The sequence below is a fragment of the Colletes gigas genome, unplaced genomic scaffold (assembly GCF_013123115.1).
Source record: "Colletes gigas isolate AHSC1104 unplaced genomic scaffold, ASM1312311v1 Colletes_gigas_Sc00031, whole genome shotgun sequence".
Taxonomy (NCBI): domain Eukaryota; kingdom Metazoa; phylum Arthropoda; class Insecta; order Hymenoptera; family Colletidae; genus Colletes; species Colletes gigas.
Window position 1 is genome coordinate 861733 of NW_025106660.1, and position 19632 is coordinate 881364.

At 40.4% G+C, this 19632-nt stretch overlaps 1 protein-coding gene across 3 annotated transcripts; it reads left to right on the plus strand.

Annotated features, from left to right (window-relative positions):
• Positions 1-6300: 6300 nt before the first annotated feature.
• On the plus strand, positions 6301-17841 carry LOC122401985 (polyamine-transporting ATPase 13A3). 3 transcript variants are annotated; one of them, XM_043404473.1, is made up of 11 exons: positions 6301-8729; positions 9032-9107; positions 10314-10541; positions 10621-10757; positions 11014-11170; positions 11752-11956; positions 12029-12367; positions 12811-13762; positions 13840-14359; positions 14747-14928; positions 15397-17841. In XM_043404473.1, exons 1-11 carry the CDS (start codon positions 8591-8593, stop codon positions 16821-16823), a joined length of 4362 nt encoding a protein of 1453 aa, XP_043260408.1. In that variant the 5' UTR covers positions 6301-8590; the 3' UTR covers positions 16824-17841. The 3 variants fall into 3 exon arrangements, with proteins under 3 accessions (XP_043260408.1, XP_043260407.1, XP_043260409.1); XM_043404472.1 differs by having other exon boundaries at positions 6302-8714; positions 9023-9107; positions 15397-17840; XM_043404474.1 differs by lacking the exons at positions 6301-8729; positions 9032-9107; positions 10314-10541; positions 10621-10757 and adding an exon at positions 10784-10942 and having other exon boundaries at positions 15397-17839.
• Positions 17842-19632: the final 1791 nt, after the last annotated feature.

Genomic DNA, 19632 nt, shown 5'->3' on the forward strand with positions numbered 1-19632 from the left:
GAGCTCCAATTCTAGATAACCCCTACGGCCGAGCATCTTTCGCGGGTCAAGCATATAATTTTCCTTGTACTCCGTCATTGAACAAAAGATTGAAACATCGAAACCTTTCCACCCTCGCGTTTCCGTTACTCTCGAACGCGCTGACACTTCGTTCATTTATTTCATTTGTCGTCTTCTTTACTCAAGCATGGGAGAACAGATACGTAGCATACATATAAATGAAACTAAATGCAACGCGTAAGTGCAGCCAAAATAATATTTTCCAAAACGATTCGGGTTCTAACGAACACTTATTTGCGTACTTTTCTTTTTAGAGTAGGGAGTCGTACAAATTGATATTTAGAGTTGGCAAAATGGCAATGTTATCCACGCGTAAAATTTCAACCTTCGGTCATCCTTGGACAAAAATAGAACACGTTTAAATAAAAGAAATTGTTTAGACTTTGTGTGCATTCGATACGTAAAGCTGTCTGAATGTTTCCAGAACGGTAACAAACATTTTGATAAAAATTGCTATCTGAAGTCCAAGGTGGTCGTTTCTTTTTTATTAACGCGAACATTCTGCGCGTCGTGAATCATTAATAATTGCGCTAGCAATCATCCATCCCCGGAAACGATGACGACTCCGTCGAAAGTTTGTCAGGGACGAGTCACTGGATTATTATAGACCCGAGAAGTTCAAATGACCGTACGCGTTTTCGGCGCGTAGCAGAGTGAACCAGTATTCGTTCGCAGCTCGACGAAACTAATTGGTTAATTGATTTCAAGTAACGCGCGGATGACCTCAGGAAATGAACGTCACAAACACAAAAGATGATAATATTTTTAACGACAATCTTTGATTAAGATCGAAGTAATCTTAACAAGTCTAAAAATCTATGAAAATACTTATCGAATATTTACTAAAGCATAACAACTGCCTATCTATTAACAATGATTTTAAATTAAGATACAGTGATATTTTCTGCTAAGTATTACGTAACCTTTAATTTGAAAAGTGTTATGTTAAAAATTTGGCTTTTTTATCAAGGTTGTGGTACACTTGAATAATCAATTTTCTTTCATTCCTGACCTTGTTTGATCTTTAAGGTCATTGCGTAGATGGTGTTTACAATTTTCCTTTCAAAATAATTTAAAATCTTCTTAAACAGTAAATATTCCAAAAAAAAATAGTCAAATTTGTTTTAATAGAAAAATATGTAGCATACAATGTTTCGTTGCTTGAAAATTATTGCAAATATAAAAAACTGTCACATACTATTTTATTGGTTGAAAAAAACGACAAGACTTGTATATTCTTCATTTTTTGAATACAATTACATGTACGAAAAAAATGCTGGTTATTAATGACACGAACACTCTGTACAGTTTTATCGAGATCAGTTAATTATTTTTATCGCGATTCTAACTCATCGTGCGTCGTTCTAAATGCAGGAAGGGAGTGTCGGCAAGTAAGTAGAATATGAGACGATTTTCATTGAATCGGCGACGCTGTCCGCTCGAAAATAGCATGGAGGTCGAATCTCGTCTGTTTTACGTCGACGCGCGTTCGAATTCGCGAATTCGATCGCGTCGCCCGAGTTCGAGCCTGGCTCGAGCACCGACGAATGAAAACGACGGGAAAGAAAAGGAAGGTATTGCTGACGTCCCCGATTAATCGCGAATGGCCACGTTGACCCCGATTAATCTACTTCGAGGCACCTTATTTGGGAACCGCGGATCGCGGTCGCCTCTTCGAGCGACTCCTCTCCTAATCTTGATCTTCAGGCAGTGTTACACTTTATTACAAAGACGGCAATATTCTACCGAAGAAGTTTACTGATAAGATCCACTGCCTTTGTGTATCTCGAGATATCAGCATCGACAAATCGATATTTGCTCGCGAAGAAGCTAACGTTCCACGAAACAACAAAATGTCTTCTTGCAAGATACTCAGAATGCCCTATATCAAACGAATTCCTGTAAGAAAATGAGTCAAACACACGGAATGAAATATTTTCGTATGAGCTTTGAAGAAAATTGATTTTCAATGCGATCACATATTTTCAAAACCGATATTCTCGTAATTATTGCACGTTTTTTTCGCGTAGAATCGCGTAAGTTTATTCGACGAACATTTTTCCCGTTGTATTCTCTCATGAGTCACGATTAAGTTACACTTATTGATACGTTACTGCAGTGACATTGAACCAGCCAGTGATAATGTCCATTTTTTAAATTCGTTTCGAGTTGTCAACCAGAAGCGGCCAGTGTTTACAAACGTCGACGAAAACGGCCATTGATCTGACGTAACGTTGCTTGGCGGAGCACATTCATCGAGTTAATCGTATTCGGTGAAATTAACGTCGACGCGAAGTCCTAGTTGTACCCATCGATCGATAAGATGTAATTAATTCTAGAATCATTCACTTGTATCACGTTTTGCGTCAGATTCGATACGCCGTGGAACGTGACTGATAACAGAACGAACGAATTTACGCTGTAAACAATTATAGAAACTCGATCGATTAACCCCTTCGCTCCCAAATTAGTAAAAAGTAGAATTTATTCCTTAAGTAATTTATTTCATAGGAATTTGATTACAAATAGGTCTGAGAATTTGGATTACAAAGTTTTTATATGCAATGGAGCCCCTTTCCCTTATCTTTGATCTGTAAATCAATCGGACAAATATTTCAATAATGTTGGTTTTCTAATCTTTCATGATATTTATAGTGATATTTATCATCGTACTGAAATAGTATCCACACAATCGATGATAAGAATTTTAAGACACTTGATCGAAACACTCAAAATAGTTGAACTACCGTGAATACGTAAAAAATGATTGTAAAAGAACGTTTGTGGAGTTGCTTCAAAGTTTGAAACCTTATACTTTCATATTCTTAAATATAATTTTATTAAAATGTTCTTTTACACTGGATGAAAAGTGGAAAACTGAGAATGGTTTTTGTAAACAATATGAAAAAAATTTAAGCGGCTCTTAAATCTTCAAAAAATCTTTCCAATAATCTCCCTAACAGTTAGTATACGATTTTCTTCCTATTTACTATTTTTTTATTATTCATTTATTGTGGCAATGACAACACAGCTTCAAAATGTCCTATCTCTGAATCATCCGAAAATATTGTTGTTATAATTGCTTTATTTTTTAAAATTAAATATGTGACGCTGCTTAAATTATGCCAGAGCACATTTTTTACTGCTACTAGCTGTTACTACAAAAGTGTTTATAACGGTTGGGTTGGAATTGCTTAAAAGTATCTTGAATTTAAAAAATCTTAGAATAGATTTATTTTTTCGATAAAACAGATTTAAAATTTTAAAACACTTTAAAGTTATATGAGTGGCCATATCGAGTGGATAAGAAACCAATGGAGAAGACATCGCAGCGTATGCTATGGATACAGTTGAATTGTACATTGGACTATATTCATAGTATTCTATGTCTCCTATGGTCCACGAGATATTACATGGTACAGTGATAATTCAAGACGCTATTGTCCCAATTGGACAATTAAGCGAAGAAGCAGTCGAAGCTCTTAATAAATTTGTAATGTAATATTTCGTCTCCAACATGAGAGAAACATACAATTCAGATATTTTGATTATTAGATGATTACAGATGATTTTATTATTAATTAACACGATTAAATATTATTTTAATTTTTATATTATGAATAGGTTGGTACTCATTTCTGACTCTCGAATTACGAATATAAGAACAAAAATGCAATTAATTGCATTTTTAATCAAACTATCTTCTATTTAAAAAACCATTTCTAACTTTGTACAATATAATTCATCGACGGATTCTCTAACCGACTAGTTTTATAAATAAATCTAAAGTTTGTATTCGTTATTCGAAAATAAAATCTGCCCAACTTTGGACTCGAGTATCTACTATTTGAATCAAGAATTCTAAGTATGTAGCTACACGGATGATAAGGGGAAAGAGATTAACAATCGCACGAGACGCGTTCAAACGACAACAACACACACCTGCTGCGAATTGGAGATACCAATTAATCGAAAGTTCTGAGATTTTTAGTTCCGGAAATACCAATGACGTAAAATTTCGTTGAGAGATGCATCTGTTGGAAATCAAGTGTTTCCACTTTACGCAATTCGCGATCCTCGCTTTATATAAGTTCTGCTATCTTCCCTGAAGTAATTACGACACTCGAACTGTTGACGACACAAAAAAATTTCACTCCAAAAAGACGCGATGACCACACAGATAAGGGAAATCGAAGAGGTGTAAACAATACGAAGAAATCGTCGTACGAGTTCTGAATGTTACAGGTTTCGCCATTTAAATTAATTTATCTGATCATAGTCGTATTCATCTTATTGCAAATCGAATTCACCTTTCGTAAATTAAATTATTTATTTTCTTAAATAATTGTAATAAAAATAAAATTCTATGTGAAGTTATTATTCCGAAATAAAAATTTTATTGTGTTCTTAATAATACTTAAACAAAAAATGACATAAAATACGTATTTAACACGACAAAGTATAAATTGATACTCGTTAATTGCGAATAAAACCATAAAAAAACGACAAAATGACATTCTACTATTTTTGTATCACTTTTGAGTCACCCACAAGGTGAATTTGATCTCTAAAAGGGTAAATTTGATTCGCAATAAGGTTTGATTTACAGAAAATCATTTCTGGCCCGACATTGTGTTTTCGATAAAGAATTTTTTTCTCGAAAGTACGTAGAATTTCAGGGCCATGTATATTCACCAAAAATGATTGTGATTGACCCCTACAACTAAAAATAATTTTTTTAGAAAGATTTGAAACTTTTCAATTTTACCGAGAAAAGGTAATCCTTGTCGATTTTTCTTAAAAATTCGTATTTTATTTTTAATAAATTTGTTTGCCGCCCTACGGAAATGTTGTCTAATACTTTTTTGTAGGTATCCATGAGCTCTATCTCCCCGTAAAATTTCATTGAAATATATTCGCTATTGTAGGAGTTATGGCTGTTTGAAAATTGAGTACTAATTGCTTCCTTTACTCATTTTTTAGTTCAAAACAATTTTATATTTATCCAAGTGTAGTGTGTCGATACTTCATCAACATTCTATTGAAAAATGTCAGGTTCACCATAGATTTCGGTTACTCCAAAATTGTCGACTCCACTTTAAGTATATCTTTCCTTTAGTATGTGTCAATACTTTTATTTTTCCTTTATTGAATGTCAATACTTTATCAACATTCTATTGAAAAATGTCAGGTTCAACAGAGATTTCGGTTACTCCAAAATTGTGGACTCCACTATAAATATATTTTTCTTTTATTAATATATTCTAATTTGTTCTATAAATATATTCTAGCTAATTTCTGTTAAAAGTATTAGTATTTTTACACAAACTTGGTCATTTTCACCGACTGTCAGTCGATCGAGAGGTGTGTACGCTTCGTGGCGGCCGGCATGTGCTGAGCAGGACAAGAGTTAGCACGAACGGAGTATCGACCATGAGGTCTCCGGCTCGTTCAATACTCCGATTCGCCACGGTGGAAAGGGAGATACGGGAAAGCGGGATCACGAGGTCGCCGAAGCGGGTTAACCGTTCGATTTTCCTGAATTTCGACGCCGCAAACCTGACCGTATGCACCTGTCGACCATTCAGGGGGGGACAACGACGGAATCGCCGCGAAACGGACCGCATGTATTTCGAGACCCGTGCAATTAACAGGACCATACTAGCGCCACGGAAGAGACTTCGGTGGGAAGAAATGAGTCACGAGCCGGTGACGCCGTCGTAGGTCGAGGCAAAACCCGCTGGTAGGGGTATCTCAGGCACGACGTCAGCGCATCTGGCGCCACGGAGCTTAACGTTACTTCCTGAGGTTTTCGAGTTACGCAACCGAAAGCGGAACACAAATATTGATACATCGTTCGTCTTAAACAACGCGTCCCGACAACTTTCTATTTGCGTTAGGATGCATCGAACGATGCTCCGATTTGAGATAACAACATACCCGATCGTCTTACATAACAAGAACTGTCCTCGGTTCCCTGCCGGACGGCCGACAGTTTCGAAATTCGAAAACGTAATTTAAGCCTCGTACAGAAAACGCTGATACGGATTATCGACGTTCACACGGGGATCAGCGAATTCCCGCGTATCGGTTTGGCGTGATTTAAAACGTTTACACAAGCGTAATCGAATAGGCGCGGATTCGAGTTTCGGAGGGGGATACGTGGCGTACCTGAAGAGCGGCAGTGCAGGCTACGGCCCTGAACCGGGATCGAAAGCAGCCAAAGCGCAAGTCTTCTGCTAATGCCAAACGACTCCCTTAATACACTCGCGTCCGGAATCTCGTTGGTGATTGGGGCGAACGCTTTGTGCCAGCTGTCGCGTACTTGTCAGTGGATCACGGTGACTGTGCGAACCGGTCGGACATCAGCCTCGTCGGAGAAACGGTGTCTGAGGAGCGAGCAAATTCGTCGAATCGGTCGGAAGCAACGTTCGTTTCGCAGCGGAGCTTGAAAGGAATGAGCTGGCTGGGCGCCATCTTAGATTTATCGTGAGCACGTTGCGGAGAACGGTCGTTGAAATTTCGTGGAGAGGACCGCGGCTACCTGGGAACCGTAACGCAGAAAGGATGCCACGAGGATAGGCGTCGTATTTTCTCGAACGTGAACGCCTTATAAAAACACGGTGCATGTCGACGCAGGCTGACTCAGAGTGGGTGCTACGAGCGAGAAAACTCTTGCGGCGGTCGTATCGGTGTCACAGATGCGCGAAACGCAAGTGAAGCACCGGTGTGCAAAGTGATTTCTTGGCGGTGTGGGATTTTTTATTTTCCGTTTTCTAATTTTCCGGGCGACAGAGCTGACAAACGATAGAGGGATACGGTATAGGGATCGTCATTATGAGCAAGATGCTAGGAACGACCTATTGCACCGTGTTCTCTGTACTTAGAAGTCCCGAAGAGGGTGAATCGTTTAAGCGGATCATCTGAAAGAACTGGCCGAACGAACAATCGACAAAACAGGGTTTTGCGCGTTGTCAGCCCGCGAGGACGATCGTCAGGATTCAGCAGCCGGATTTACGAGATCGAAGTAGTGATTTGAAACTTGTGAGTGAGAAGCGAAAAGTGATCGATCAGCAGGAATACTCGTTAGAGTCGTGCGGTCATCCTCGAATAAAGAACTCAGTGGTTGATGCAATCTGTTCCTATATATAGATTCACGAAATTCGTGGAATTGCGAAACGTTTTTTTTTTTTCGTACACCGTTCGATCGACGGACTATTACTTAATTCAAGGATCTCGAGATTAATCAAACTGTGACGTGTACTTAAATATACAATAATCTTTCTATAAACGCGACTTAATCGATCGTGATAAAAAAAAACATTTATTATACTACCGGTAAGAACGCGATCGATAAGATCACTTATCGACCCGATCGTGGTGCGACAGTCGATAACTTAGGTATCTGCCGAACGGACAGAAATTCCTGTGCGGTTTTGTACGACCCGTGACGGGTATTTACGAATTTCTCTGCCGCTCGAGACATCCGACGGCACCCAAGATATCCTCATAACCCGTAATGTATTTGAGATCGCGCGAACAGACAGCAAAAGGGAGGCACGAGCACACAAGAGTGGTGGTAGAATCTGGTTGCGGGGCAAAGGGACGAGATCACCTTGGACCAGCTGGGAGGAACAAGGGCAAGACGAAGACACCTCTGGCGGACTGCTGGGATCTCGAGGTACCTCAGTTGCATCGTCTGAGATCGCCAGGCAGGGATTCCAAGCAGGCGTGCGTACGACGCGGTATGAGCGAAGGTGAACGAGCGGTCATCACGCCTCGAATCGGCTGGCGAAAGCTCACTGATCCTGGCGACTGACACGAATCCAGGAACTCGGGGGCAGGTCCGAAACGATAGCATCAGCTGCTGTTTCATCGTCAACGTCCTCGTTATCCTGCCGCACTAACTCCATTCTCGTGGGAACGTCTTCGACCCTCGAGCCTCGATAGGATACCATATCCTGAAGCGTTGATCCTCCATACCGGCCAGATGCAAGAAAACGCCCCGTCGAGATCCACGTCGAGAACTTTGAAGACGGACACAAAAATGGCGGGACATCGGTGCCGGTAGCAGACGGGGTTATTGCCTAGAGAAGCGATCGCCTCGTCCTGCACTCTTCCTCAGGGAACCGCGCCCGAACCGTCACCCGATCTCGGGTAGATTCCCGTTTTCTCTCTCTCGTCACGAGTGCTCAAACACCCCACAATCTTCCTCTGAAATCAGTTGACGAACTTTGCGTCGTTCCGATCGATTATCGAACAGACGATAGGGGTCCGCCGGTGGGCCCATGGACAATAACTCGTAGTTAATAAGAGTAGAGGTAACATGTAGTAGTGAGACAACAACAGAATCAATTAGGACGAAGGGCAAGAAACGTCGAAAGGGATTACGCTGTCGTGATACCAGGAACAGTATTTTCGCTGTAACGATCATCCGCTAGACGCAAAACGGTATTATCTGGTAGAAAAGAAGCGAAAATATTATTATTTTACGGCTCGAGTCTCGTTCCTTTTTCCGCGTATAGTCATCATGCCGTCAACGCCGAGCAAACTGAACCTCAACTTCGCCAGAAACGCGTACAACGTGTTTGGAACACGCGGTACCAACACCGCCGCTGAACATCAGCGCGAACAGAAAACGGAGCTTCTAGAGGGTAAGAGCTCTAAGAGTTACCCTCTTCCACCGAATTGCCCTTAACAATATTTTCAAATATCCTCGCGGGTACTTTCTACCTAATGATTCGTTGAAACTCTAGTAACCAATCGCGTAAATTTCGTTTCTCGACGTTGCAACTAACCCTGTTAATTCCACGGAACTTAAGCACTCGGTTTTAAAATAGAAGCGAATTGTAAACGATTAGGGACAAGTTATAAAACGCTTGGTATTGCCGTCCAGACAATTTCGCGTACGGCTTAGTGGTTGATGTTTCCGTCTAATTATTACGATGATATCTTGTTTCAGATGCCGGAGGGAACGGCCTCCTCCGCATGAAACATGGTGTCGACTACATCAACCCCGGCGAGGAAGACCAAATGGAAATCTATGGGTAAGTAACTCTATTGGGTGGTTCGAAAAATTCGTAGCGAAATTTTGGTAATATTCAAACTCTGTACATATGTAGAAAATAAATATTTTTGTGTAGTAAATTCCAATCTTTTTCAGCGACGAACCATTCTAGGTGATTTTTGCAATCCTATATTGACCTAAAAAAGAGCCATTTTTTATTTCGATTTTATATTCGACAGCCTTTTATCTGATCTCTACTATTTTAACAGATTATTGCTGGAAACTAAACTAGATGTAAATGCAGTATTTTTAGAATTTTATAATCTGTGATAAATTAAAAAGTCATTAGTTTTAATCTTATGTGTTTTATTTTAATACTTTATCTATAGTAGTTTTATTTAACTACTTTAATCTACTTCACCTCCTGAAGTTAAGTCCTGAATTAAATAAATCATATTTCATATTTTTCAAACCAAGGTCAAATAATAATTTTTCCCCTGTTATTTCTTATCTCACGCATAAATAAATACGAAAATAGCGTCATCGTAAACAATACAAATTATTGTTAAAAATTTGTTGAACAATGTAATTTTTGTCGAGTTTTTATCAACATGTGGGATCTAGCGTTATTGTGCTGGACAACGACACCTTTTCTATGGATCAATTTTGGCCATTTTTCTTTCATTTAGTTCACTTGATTGAAAGCAATATTCATCTGAAATTCCCATTTTTTACGATCGTTTTCATTAACTGTTATTAGGTTAGTGCAAATGAAATATCGAATTTTATGTACTTTCGTATACTGGAAGAAGATATATGTAAAATCCAAAGAACTTGCAGACAGATTAAACATTGATCATACTAGAGTACTGTGGTATCTGCATGCCAAATGTACTCTAAAAGATACAAATTGGATCGATTAAGAGTGCGTGGCTTCGTATTTAACACGAAACAATTGTGAACCATTTTTGTACCGAATAATAACGCGTGATGAAGTGTGGATACCTAAAGACAATTATAAAATAACATCTCAACGGTTAAACACAAAGTTTCAAAACATGCTCCAAAGCAACCATTGTATGCACGGAAAATTTTTACAACAATTTAGAGCGATATACGCGGTATAGTTGATTATTCCGTTTTACCTAGCGTTGAAACCATAATGGCAGATGGCCACTGCCAATGTATTTAACAAACGAATACGAACAGTAAATTGAAAATACAATATCACACTGTCTTCTTTCAGCTTCAAGAGAAACAAACTCTTAACCGCTATCACCTGGTTCCTAATCATCGTGACCGCAGGACTTCTGAGGCTGGTTTTCCACTGGGCTCCACGTCTGATGTTATTAGCCACTCATTCTAAATGTCTGTTAGAAGACGCGGACACCGTCTTGCTCGTAGAGAAGTTCCAAGGGAAACATACAAGTTACTATGTAAAGAAATTGAAAACCCTAAATGCCCAGGATGTATTGTTAGTATTTGTAATTTTCACAAAACAAGCCAATCCCGTTCGTAAGCGATGTCGTAAACTAAATATCTGTGTGCATTAGAAAAAACAACCCATTCGATGGAGAATCGTTGATGGATAACGAGCCTTGGACCGAAAATGGTAGTATGATAACCACCAAGGAAATCAAGGAAGAGTATCCAAAAGTCTCGCTGCATTTGGTGGGAGGACAATTCAAACGTAAGAAGGAAACAAAAGCTGACGATTAATCTCTTGCTCTACGATTTATGTTCCTATACGCGTTGAGTCATTTTACAGTTCCCTGTACGTTCAAACTTGTACCAATTTTTATTGTTTACGTTTGGTCCTGTCGACGTTCCACGGTTTTAATCCGTAGTTTTCACCTTTGGCCCGATTTCTTTATCGTGAGTCTCATCCATTGATGCAGGCAAAGGGGTGAATTTCTTTTGTCACTAATAATTATACTTTTGTCCAGATGTTCCATCGATCGTTCTTTTCTATTGCAAGAAGCTACCATATATTTGGGATCCTGAAAGGTCCGAGTTCCTGAAGCTTCGAGGCTTGGACATCGACGTGCTGACGTCGACGTTGCATCAGATGCAGGGACTGAATTATCATGAACAGCACATGAGGTAATTACCCTGATATGTTTCAAACGTATATCATTTAATTTTGTTTAAATTTTATCCAAATCACGTAATATTTATGAAAAGAATAAATTTGTTTTATGATCGTGAAAATGTGTTGATTTTAATATATTAGACTTCACGACGAGTCAGGCTCGTTACTATACGAGAAAAGGTTAATCCTCAGACGACCATTTTTAACGATCCCATATGAAAATAAAAAATATGTAAATGTATGTAAATAAGTTACTGAAAACATACATATTTATTTAATTTATCATGCAAAACTATATTTCACAACTTTGCTTCTTTGAACCGGTATTAAGTATGCAAAATAATAGGTCAGAGCTGTAACCGACTCGAAGCCTAAATTGTTTAGTTTGAATCAATTTAAGATAACTCGGGAACATGCAACCACGCCATAATGTTAAAGAGGTTAATAAATAGAATTTACCTAAAATGGCGGATATTAATTGAATTAAATCAACAAGGCTGAGGTCCATTATAGATTCAATGCAATCGTCAATAGGTTAACCGAATTGACCTGCCTACGATACATTGATAACGGGACACCTCTATCTGTGCAGACGTTGCGTTTATGGGAACAACGAAATCCTGATTCCAGTGAAGAGTATCCTAACGCTGCTTTGCCTCGAAATCCTTAATCCGTTTTACGTCTTCCAACTGTTCAGTTTTTTCCTTTGGCTCGCCGACAATTACTACTACTACGCTATGGTCATCCTGACTATGTCCAGCATCGGAATAATTATGGCAGTCTTCCAGACTCGTCGAGTACGTTACCATTCGTTCGTTTCCTGCGTGATTACTGAGCGATTCTAGAAATCTTAATGGATTCTTTTGCAGAATCAGCAAAATCTGCTGTCCACCGTTCAATCTTCCGACGTGGCAACGGTGATGAGAGATCGAGCAACGGGACAAACAGCAACCGTGCCTGCTGAACGATTGGTTCCCGGTGATATCTTGGTTATTCCGTCCCATGGCTGTCTGATGCCATGCGACGCGGTTCTTCTAACCGGAAACTGTATTCTGAACGAGTCCATGCTCACCGGTGAATCAGTCCCCGTCACGAAAACACCCATTCCTTCATCCAACGAAACTACGTACGATACCAAGGAACATGCGAGACACACACTCTTCTGCGGAACTCGAGTTATTCAGACGAGATACTACGGATCGGAAAAGGTAAACGACTCTCTTATTTCTACTGGATCGTCTTAAAAATCTGTAGCGTTTCTCACAGGTAGCGTTATTACAGCTTGTTAAAGTTAAAGCTCTAGAAACGCTTCGAATTGATAAATTTAAAATAATGAAAAATTTGAATCATTTTGTATCTGATTCAAAACCATAATAGGAATCTTCATTTCTTATTGGAGGTGTCAAATAACTATATTTTTACAACAAGTAACCGATCAACCGGTTAACCGACTGCAAATGTGTCCTTAATTTGCATTCTTAAAATCATATAAAAAGGCGTGTATAACATCAACATCTGAGAGATAATTATTTTCTAAAAGTAAACATATAGATCGTCAATGTTACCCGATTTTGGCTATGAACATTCCGAACAACCCAATAGACATTTAGAATATACGAAACATCAGAAATGGTCGATCATTTCTGTACAGGTACTAGCCGTAGTCGTCAGGACAGGGTTCAATACGAGCAAAGGTGATTTAGTGAGATCCATCATGTACCCGCCACCCGTAGACTTCAAGTTCGAACAAGACTCGTACAAATTCGTTATTCTGCTTGCTGGAATAGCCAGCATCGGTGTGATTTACACAATCGTGACAAAAGTCATGAGAGGAGTGCAAAGCAACCACATCACTTTGGAAGCTTTGGACCTGATCACGATCGTGGTACCGCCGGCGCTACCGGCAGCCATGACCGTTGGTCGCCTAGTAGCGCAGCGTAGATTAGAAAAGAATAAGATTTATTGCACGAGTCCAAGGACCATCAACGTGTCGGGGTCGATCGATTGCATTTGCTTCGACAAAACTGGAACGCTGACCGAAGACGGCCTCGACATGTGGGGCGTGGTGCCCAGTTTCGATAAAAAGTTTCAGATGCACGTGAAAGATATCGCGACCTTGCCTCTGAACGATGTCCTCATCGGTATGGTGACGTGTCACGGGATCACTATAATAGACAATCAGCCGGTGGGGGATCCGCTGGACCTGAAAATGTTCGAATCTACCGGGTGGACCTTGGAAGAACCCGATGTGTCCGATACGTCCAAGTTCTCTATGCTTTTCCCGACCGTGGTCCGACCGCCGAAGGGTTCGAAATTGTTGAAGAAGCTGCCCAATGATTCGAGAATCACGGCTAGTCGACAGAATTCCATGTCTTCCGATGTGGTGGACGCCGTCTCCTTGAACAACCACGACACCACGTTGACTGGCTCCACGACAGAATTGGGCGAACAGGGTTTAGAAATTGGTATCGTACGGCAGTTTCCGTTCACGTCTACCCTTCAGAGAATGAGCGTTATCACTAGGACATTGGGTGCTAATCATTACGATCTCTACTGCAAAGGCAGTCCAGAAATGATCCTGAGTCTCTCGAAAGCAGAATCCAGTAAGCGATTTAACGAATAGATTTTGTTTGGACCGATTCTTCGATCTAGTGCTCAACGAAATGTATTCTTTTTACAGTTCCACCAGACTTTGGTGCCGTATTGCAAAATTATACCTCGGAAGGTTATCGTGTAATCGCCCTCGCACACAAATCCTTAAATCGTCTTCCTTATGCCAAAGTCCAACGACTGAGTCGCGAGTTCGCCGAATCGGATCTGAGGTTCTTGGCATTCGTGATCATGGAGAACAGGTTGAAACCGGAGACTAAACCGGTCATCAATGCTTTAAACACTGCCTGTATCAAAACCGTCATGGTTACCGGGGACAATATGTTGACTGCGTTGTCAGTAGCTAGAGACTGCGACATTGTGAAGTCAGGTACACCTGTCATCGCGGTCTCGGCGAACCAACAAAATCAAATGAAACCACAGATCTACTTCACCAAGAGCAACAGCCAGCCATCTCCAGTCTCGCCGTTGGGAAACAGGGATTTCAGCGAGATGACGGACTTGAATAGCATAGCCAGCTTGGAAACAGTAGAGAGTGGTTCATTTAGGAACAATCAATTCAAAAACGACGTCAATTATTTGTCCGATGAGTAAGTATGACCCAAATAAAACATTGCAAGCAATCTTTTCAGAAACCAATCAAGATACTGATTTCATTTTTTTTTGTGTTTCCCTAGAAATAGAAGGTAGTATTATCTGTTTCTTACTTAGATACCTCTTATAAAAAACAACATTTGTTTTAGAGTCAAAATGAAAAATTTGAAATTGATTTTACAAATGTATTTAGAAAAGGATTCTAACCTATTTCGATTTTATTTTTCTCAGTTTTATAAGAATAATACTCTCCCCATTAAACAGAATCTTCAGGACGCGCCAAAAGAAATTGCTGTAGACAAAAAGATTAGTTATGAAGTCAATATCTTCGTTAGTTTTTGAAGATACTATAGACTTTTAATATCTGTACATTGTGCTTTCAGCATGCAATGCTCGAAAAGTAAATACGTGTTTGCACTCACGGGTAAAACGTGGGCATTGGTCAAAGAATACTACCCCGAGTTGATCCCTAAACTGGCCACTCGTGGCGCGATCTTCGCAAGGATGTCCCCAGACCAGAAACAGCAGCTTGTTCAGGAACTGCAATCTTTAGGATACTATGTCGGTACGTGTTTAATCAGCGTAAATAATTAGATTCGCGATCTCTAACTATTAAGTTGGCTAAAAAGTAAGTAATTGCGTTTTTTCGTGTAAAAGAGAGACGAACTCTTAATGAAAAACAGAAACTTTGATCGTTTAAAATAAAGTTACAGTAAAATTTCGATTTTCCGGCACACTCGAGACTGGGACAGTCATGGAAAATTAAATATGGCGGATAATTGGACTATAACTACATATGAAATTATAAAAACTAAATGATAAAATCATTTATAGTATTGAATTTTCTACACACACTTTGAAAACCATTATCTAGATTAAATAAATGGAATACGTACATATTTATACTCAAATAAAAAAATAATTCTTGAACATCGCAATTTCCGAATATTTATGCGAATCACTGTATCGAGAAAAAACGCAATTTCTTTTCAGTCGACCCAGTGAGTCGATACTTATTGTACATGATTTTTAGCTATGGTAGGCGACGGTGCGAACGATTGTGGAGCCTTGAAGGCGGCTCACACAGGACTTTCTCTCTCCGACACCGAGTCATCGGTAGCTTCACCCTTCACCAGCCGCGAAACCAATATTTCCTCCGTGCTGACGGTGATTCGAGAAGGTCGAGCAGCCTTGGTTACGTCCTTCGGAATCTTCAAGTACATGGCAAGCTACTCCCTCACCCAATTCATCTCCGTGATGCTCCTATATGGCATCGAGTCTAACTTAACGGACATAGAGTTTCTTTACATCGATCTCTTCATCATTTCGATCTTCGCCTTCTTCTTTGGTCGCACTCAGGCCTACGACGGCCCGTTGGCCAAGACCGCTCCTCTGAACAGTTTGATCAGCACCACGCCGATCGTCAGTCTGGTGACTCAGATCTTAATCGTGGCCGTATTTCAGTACGCCAGTCTTTGGCATCTCCGACAGATGGACTGGTTCGAACCGTTCAACGCCACAGCGATCCACGACAAGGACGATGTGGGCTGCACAGAGAATTACACAGTCTTCATCATCAGTTCCATGCAGTACATCATTCTGGCAGTGGCGTTCTCGAAAGGTCACCCGTACAGGAAGTCGCTGTTCACGAATTACGGTCTCCTCACATCGTTTATTTTCTTGAGCCTCTTCTCGATCTACCTCGCGACGTTCCCCTTTAAGTGGCTGTCCAATTGGTTCGAGCTGGTGCTCCCCGGTAACGTCAATTTCCGTTTCGTTTTGGTCGGCTACGGGGTCGCGAACTTCGTAATTTCGCTGTTGGTGGAGTACTTTTTCGTCGACTATCTAATTTTCGAAAAGTTACGGTACCGTTGGCACAACGTAGACAAGTCCAGACGGAAGTTCCTCGCCATCGATCGCGACATGGCGCGGGACATAAAGTGGCCGCCGCTCTCCCAGGAACCTCTGCCGGAAGCTACGCCGGACATCCTGATCCGCCAGAACGTCACCGAGATCAAGATAGAGAGACGAGTTTCCGAACAATGCCGTCCCGTGGACACGAGTTTCATGAACAGCCCCATCTGCGCGAACTTCAAGCACTTCGGTTCGGCCACGGAGGTAACCTTGAACCCCAGGTCGCTCTTCAACGACCGCAGAAACACCGTGTCGATGCAAACCGTTCCCTGCTTCGAGGACAAGGACCCCGCGATCAAGCAGCCGAAGATCGAGCTGGCGACGAAGAGGAGGCACAACTCCGAGTCCGAGAACGGGATCAATCAGTACAAGAAACCGTACAAGAACTACAGCACAAACCCAATAGCTACCCTGCCCAGAAGCACAGCCATGGCTCTTCAGCCGCAGAAGCTGAGAGACTTCAAGAACATTTTGGTGCACAAGAGCGAAGACGGACTGTCTCCCAACGCGCAAAGTGTCCTCGAACTCGACATCCTGCCATTGTAGAACCAACAGATTTGGAAATCTACGTTGAACTTGACATTTTCCAACAAAATTTTTTGATCTATACACATCATTTTCTCGGGTTCTGTAACATTTTCGGTTTAAAAATTTCGTCGCTTTTACCTACTGTGCGTCACTCAGAAGGCAAGAATCACAAGTGTTCAACGAGAAACGATGTGACGGCTTTCCAGGCACGGTCTCCAAACATCGTTCGCACGATGCATTTAGAATGCCATGGCGTTCACGACAGCTCGAAGTCTGAAGGCGTTTCTCGAGCATCGCCGTACTTCAACTAAAAGGGGTCCCTTTTGACCCGATCTTTCTTCGTCCTCCTTTTATTAGTATTTCGAGCGTGCCACACCCTCGAGAAAGTATTATCGTTAGTTTATTTATTTTAGATGATGTATTTTAGCTCGTCCTGCCGCTAGGACGAAGGGATTCTCTTATGGAAGGAGTATACCCTTCGCGCGGGCCGATCGAATTATATAGATAGACGTTCTTCTTCCAAGAATTTTATTGCGCTATGATGCCGTCTTTTTGCACTACGATTTGGATGGTATACTTAATAGGAAATTATACGCGTCCTACGTGATTAAATTGTTATAGGTGGACGTGAATCAGGATGAATTTTGTAGTTAGAGAACTGTAGGAAACCGATGGTGTTCCCGTTTTCGCGACCAGCAACTTCCAGTCTCATTCGATTGTAACACGGTCGTCGAATCGTTATCGAATACGAGAAACGATGCTCGACGAATAAAACGTGCAAAGAACGACGCGAGTTCGTCGCGAAAACAGGATTCTAGGTTCCTCTTGGTGTGATGATGGGGTACTGATAACCATGCTCTAGTTTATCCCAACGTATCGTACGAGCAGAAGCTCGTTGTCGCGGATACTTATTGTTAACACGATTAACGAGATAAGTGTGTACTTATATACGCAATGAAATTAAATACTTAAGCGTGTTGTTCTGCCATTTGCGGCGCTATGCTTACGTTGAGATATAGCGGTTGTCGAATAAAAAAGTATGTTTTTAACCTAAAGCATCTTCTGTTCTTTTAAACCCAGCTACCATCTTTCTTCCTTTTTCATTACGACAGTGTTAATTTATTAATTTAATTAATTTAGTAAATGGGCAGTCGAGATTCCAAATCGTGTGCCGTTGACGCGAGGTCGGATTTCAGCTGTTCAAGAGCGAGAAGGCAAATGTGAGTCTATCTCTCTCGACTCCCACGAGACGGTCCGAAATTACTTCGCGTAGCTTCGGGGAATCGAGAAAGAGGGCATGCGTCAGTTTGTCTTTGTCGACTCTCCGAAACTCTACGAGCTCCCGTACGTGTGATCTGGCATAGTGTGAGAAAGTGGAATGAGGTATCCACTACTCTATAGTGAAAGTTCATTGACCTCGCGACGTCACCAATGAAAAGTACACAAACGCTTTGAACCCTTATATCTCCGAAACTGACCACGCGATCAACTTGAAACAAAAATCGTTATATCTCCGGAACTAAAATGCATGCTTTAAGAAAAATTGTGGGTAAATTTTAAACACACAACTTTCTATACATATAATGCAAAAATTAGAAGTATGTTGCCTCTTAAAAGAAAAAAAGAAAGAAAGAAAGGTCATTTGATCAGTTATGATAGGAATCGGTATACAAGAAATCTCGATAGATTTAGTATTAACTTACTCTTATAGTAAATTATTATACTACAGTCATTCCATTTTAACAACATAGGTTATTAGTTAATCGTTATTGATTATTCTTAGTAATTTACGATACTGATCGACTATTGCAATTATATTTGCAACGTATATCGTTTTCACACATGTTTGCAATGTGCCTGCATAGAAACAATGTAGTAGATCTATTCATCAACCGCTAGACATAGCAGCCATTGTGGCAACACACAGATTACATCTTCAATTTTATCGAATCGTTCAGCTTTGTTGTTCTTTTCTTCATATTGTCTTCTATACTGATGCAACATCCTGTACACGAATACTTTTCGTTCGACCTGAATGCAAACAAGTCAAAGTGTCTTACCAGTGGGTTCAATACAAAATTGGCAGTAAGTTGCTTGCAATGGTTGTTAAATTGTAAATACATTATTTCGTCTCATATTACGTACATAGAACGTGAGTCAATAATTAAAAATTTACTCCTGTCAGCAAATAATGCTACATTTAATTGATAATAATAGCTTTAGTATTCCATTGCAAATTATGAAAGCAAAGTGCAATTTTTAATGACCTTGTATACATATGTATATACTTACTTTCGTATTTTGAGTTAATTAACTCATTTTAGATCAGTTAACCTACCCTCTGTACGACGTAGGAACCGTTCTCCAGTTAAGGTTGCGGTGGTTAGAAACTAGGGTTCAATAGCGTAGCTACACCCCCCCCAAAAACAAAAAGATGCAACAACGTACCTATAAGAAAAGTGACAAAATACCATGTGTATTTTTTAAGTAAAAAAATTAACTACAACTTCCACAAACGTTTATCTCTATCGTCGCTTCTAACGAATCAAGTAAAACTGTTTTCCCCATTGTAGTACTGCTCTGGTCCCAACGAAAGGAACGTTAATTCTTAGGCTTACGCAATGTTGAATTCATGATTGTTAAATTGTTTAGAAATCATCGATCAGTCGTGGAATAGAAATCGAACATTTATTAAGCGCGAATATAAACAAATATCACACGCACTTAATGTACACAATATTCACGTCGAAACAGTCCATGCCGGTTAATCGAGAACCGAGGCAACGAAGATGTTTGTTATAGCGTCGCATGGAACTCCGTTTGGTCG

Coding starts and splice junctions, on each gene's coding strand:
- LOC122401985 (XM_043404473.1), top strand. CDS start 8,591: ATGCCGTCAACGCCGAGCAAACTGAACCTCAACTTCGCCAGAAACGCG. Junction 8,730..9,031: donor AGAGGGTAAGAGCTCTAAGA/GTTACCCTCTTC, acceptor CAGATGCCGGAG/GGAACGGCCTCCTCCGCATG. Junction 11,957..12,028: donor CAGTCTTCCAGACTCGTCGA/GTACGTTACCAT, acceptor ATTCTTTTGCAG/AATCAGCAAAATCTGCTGTC.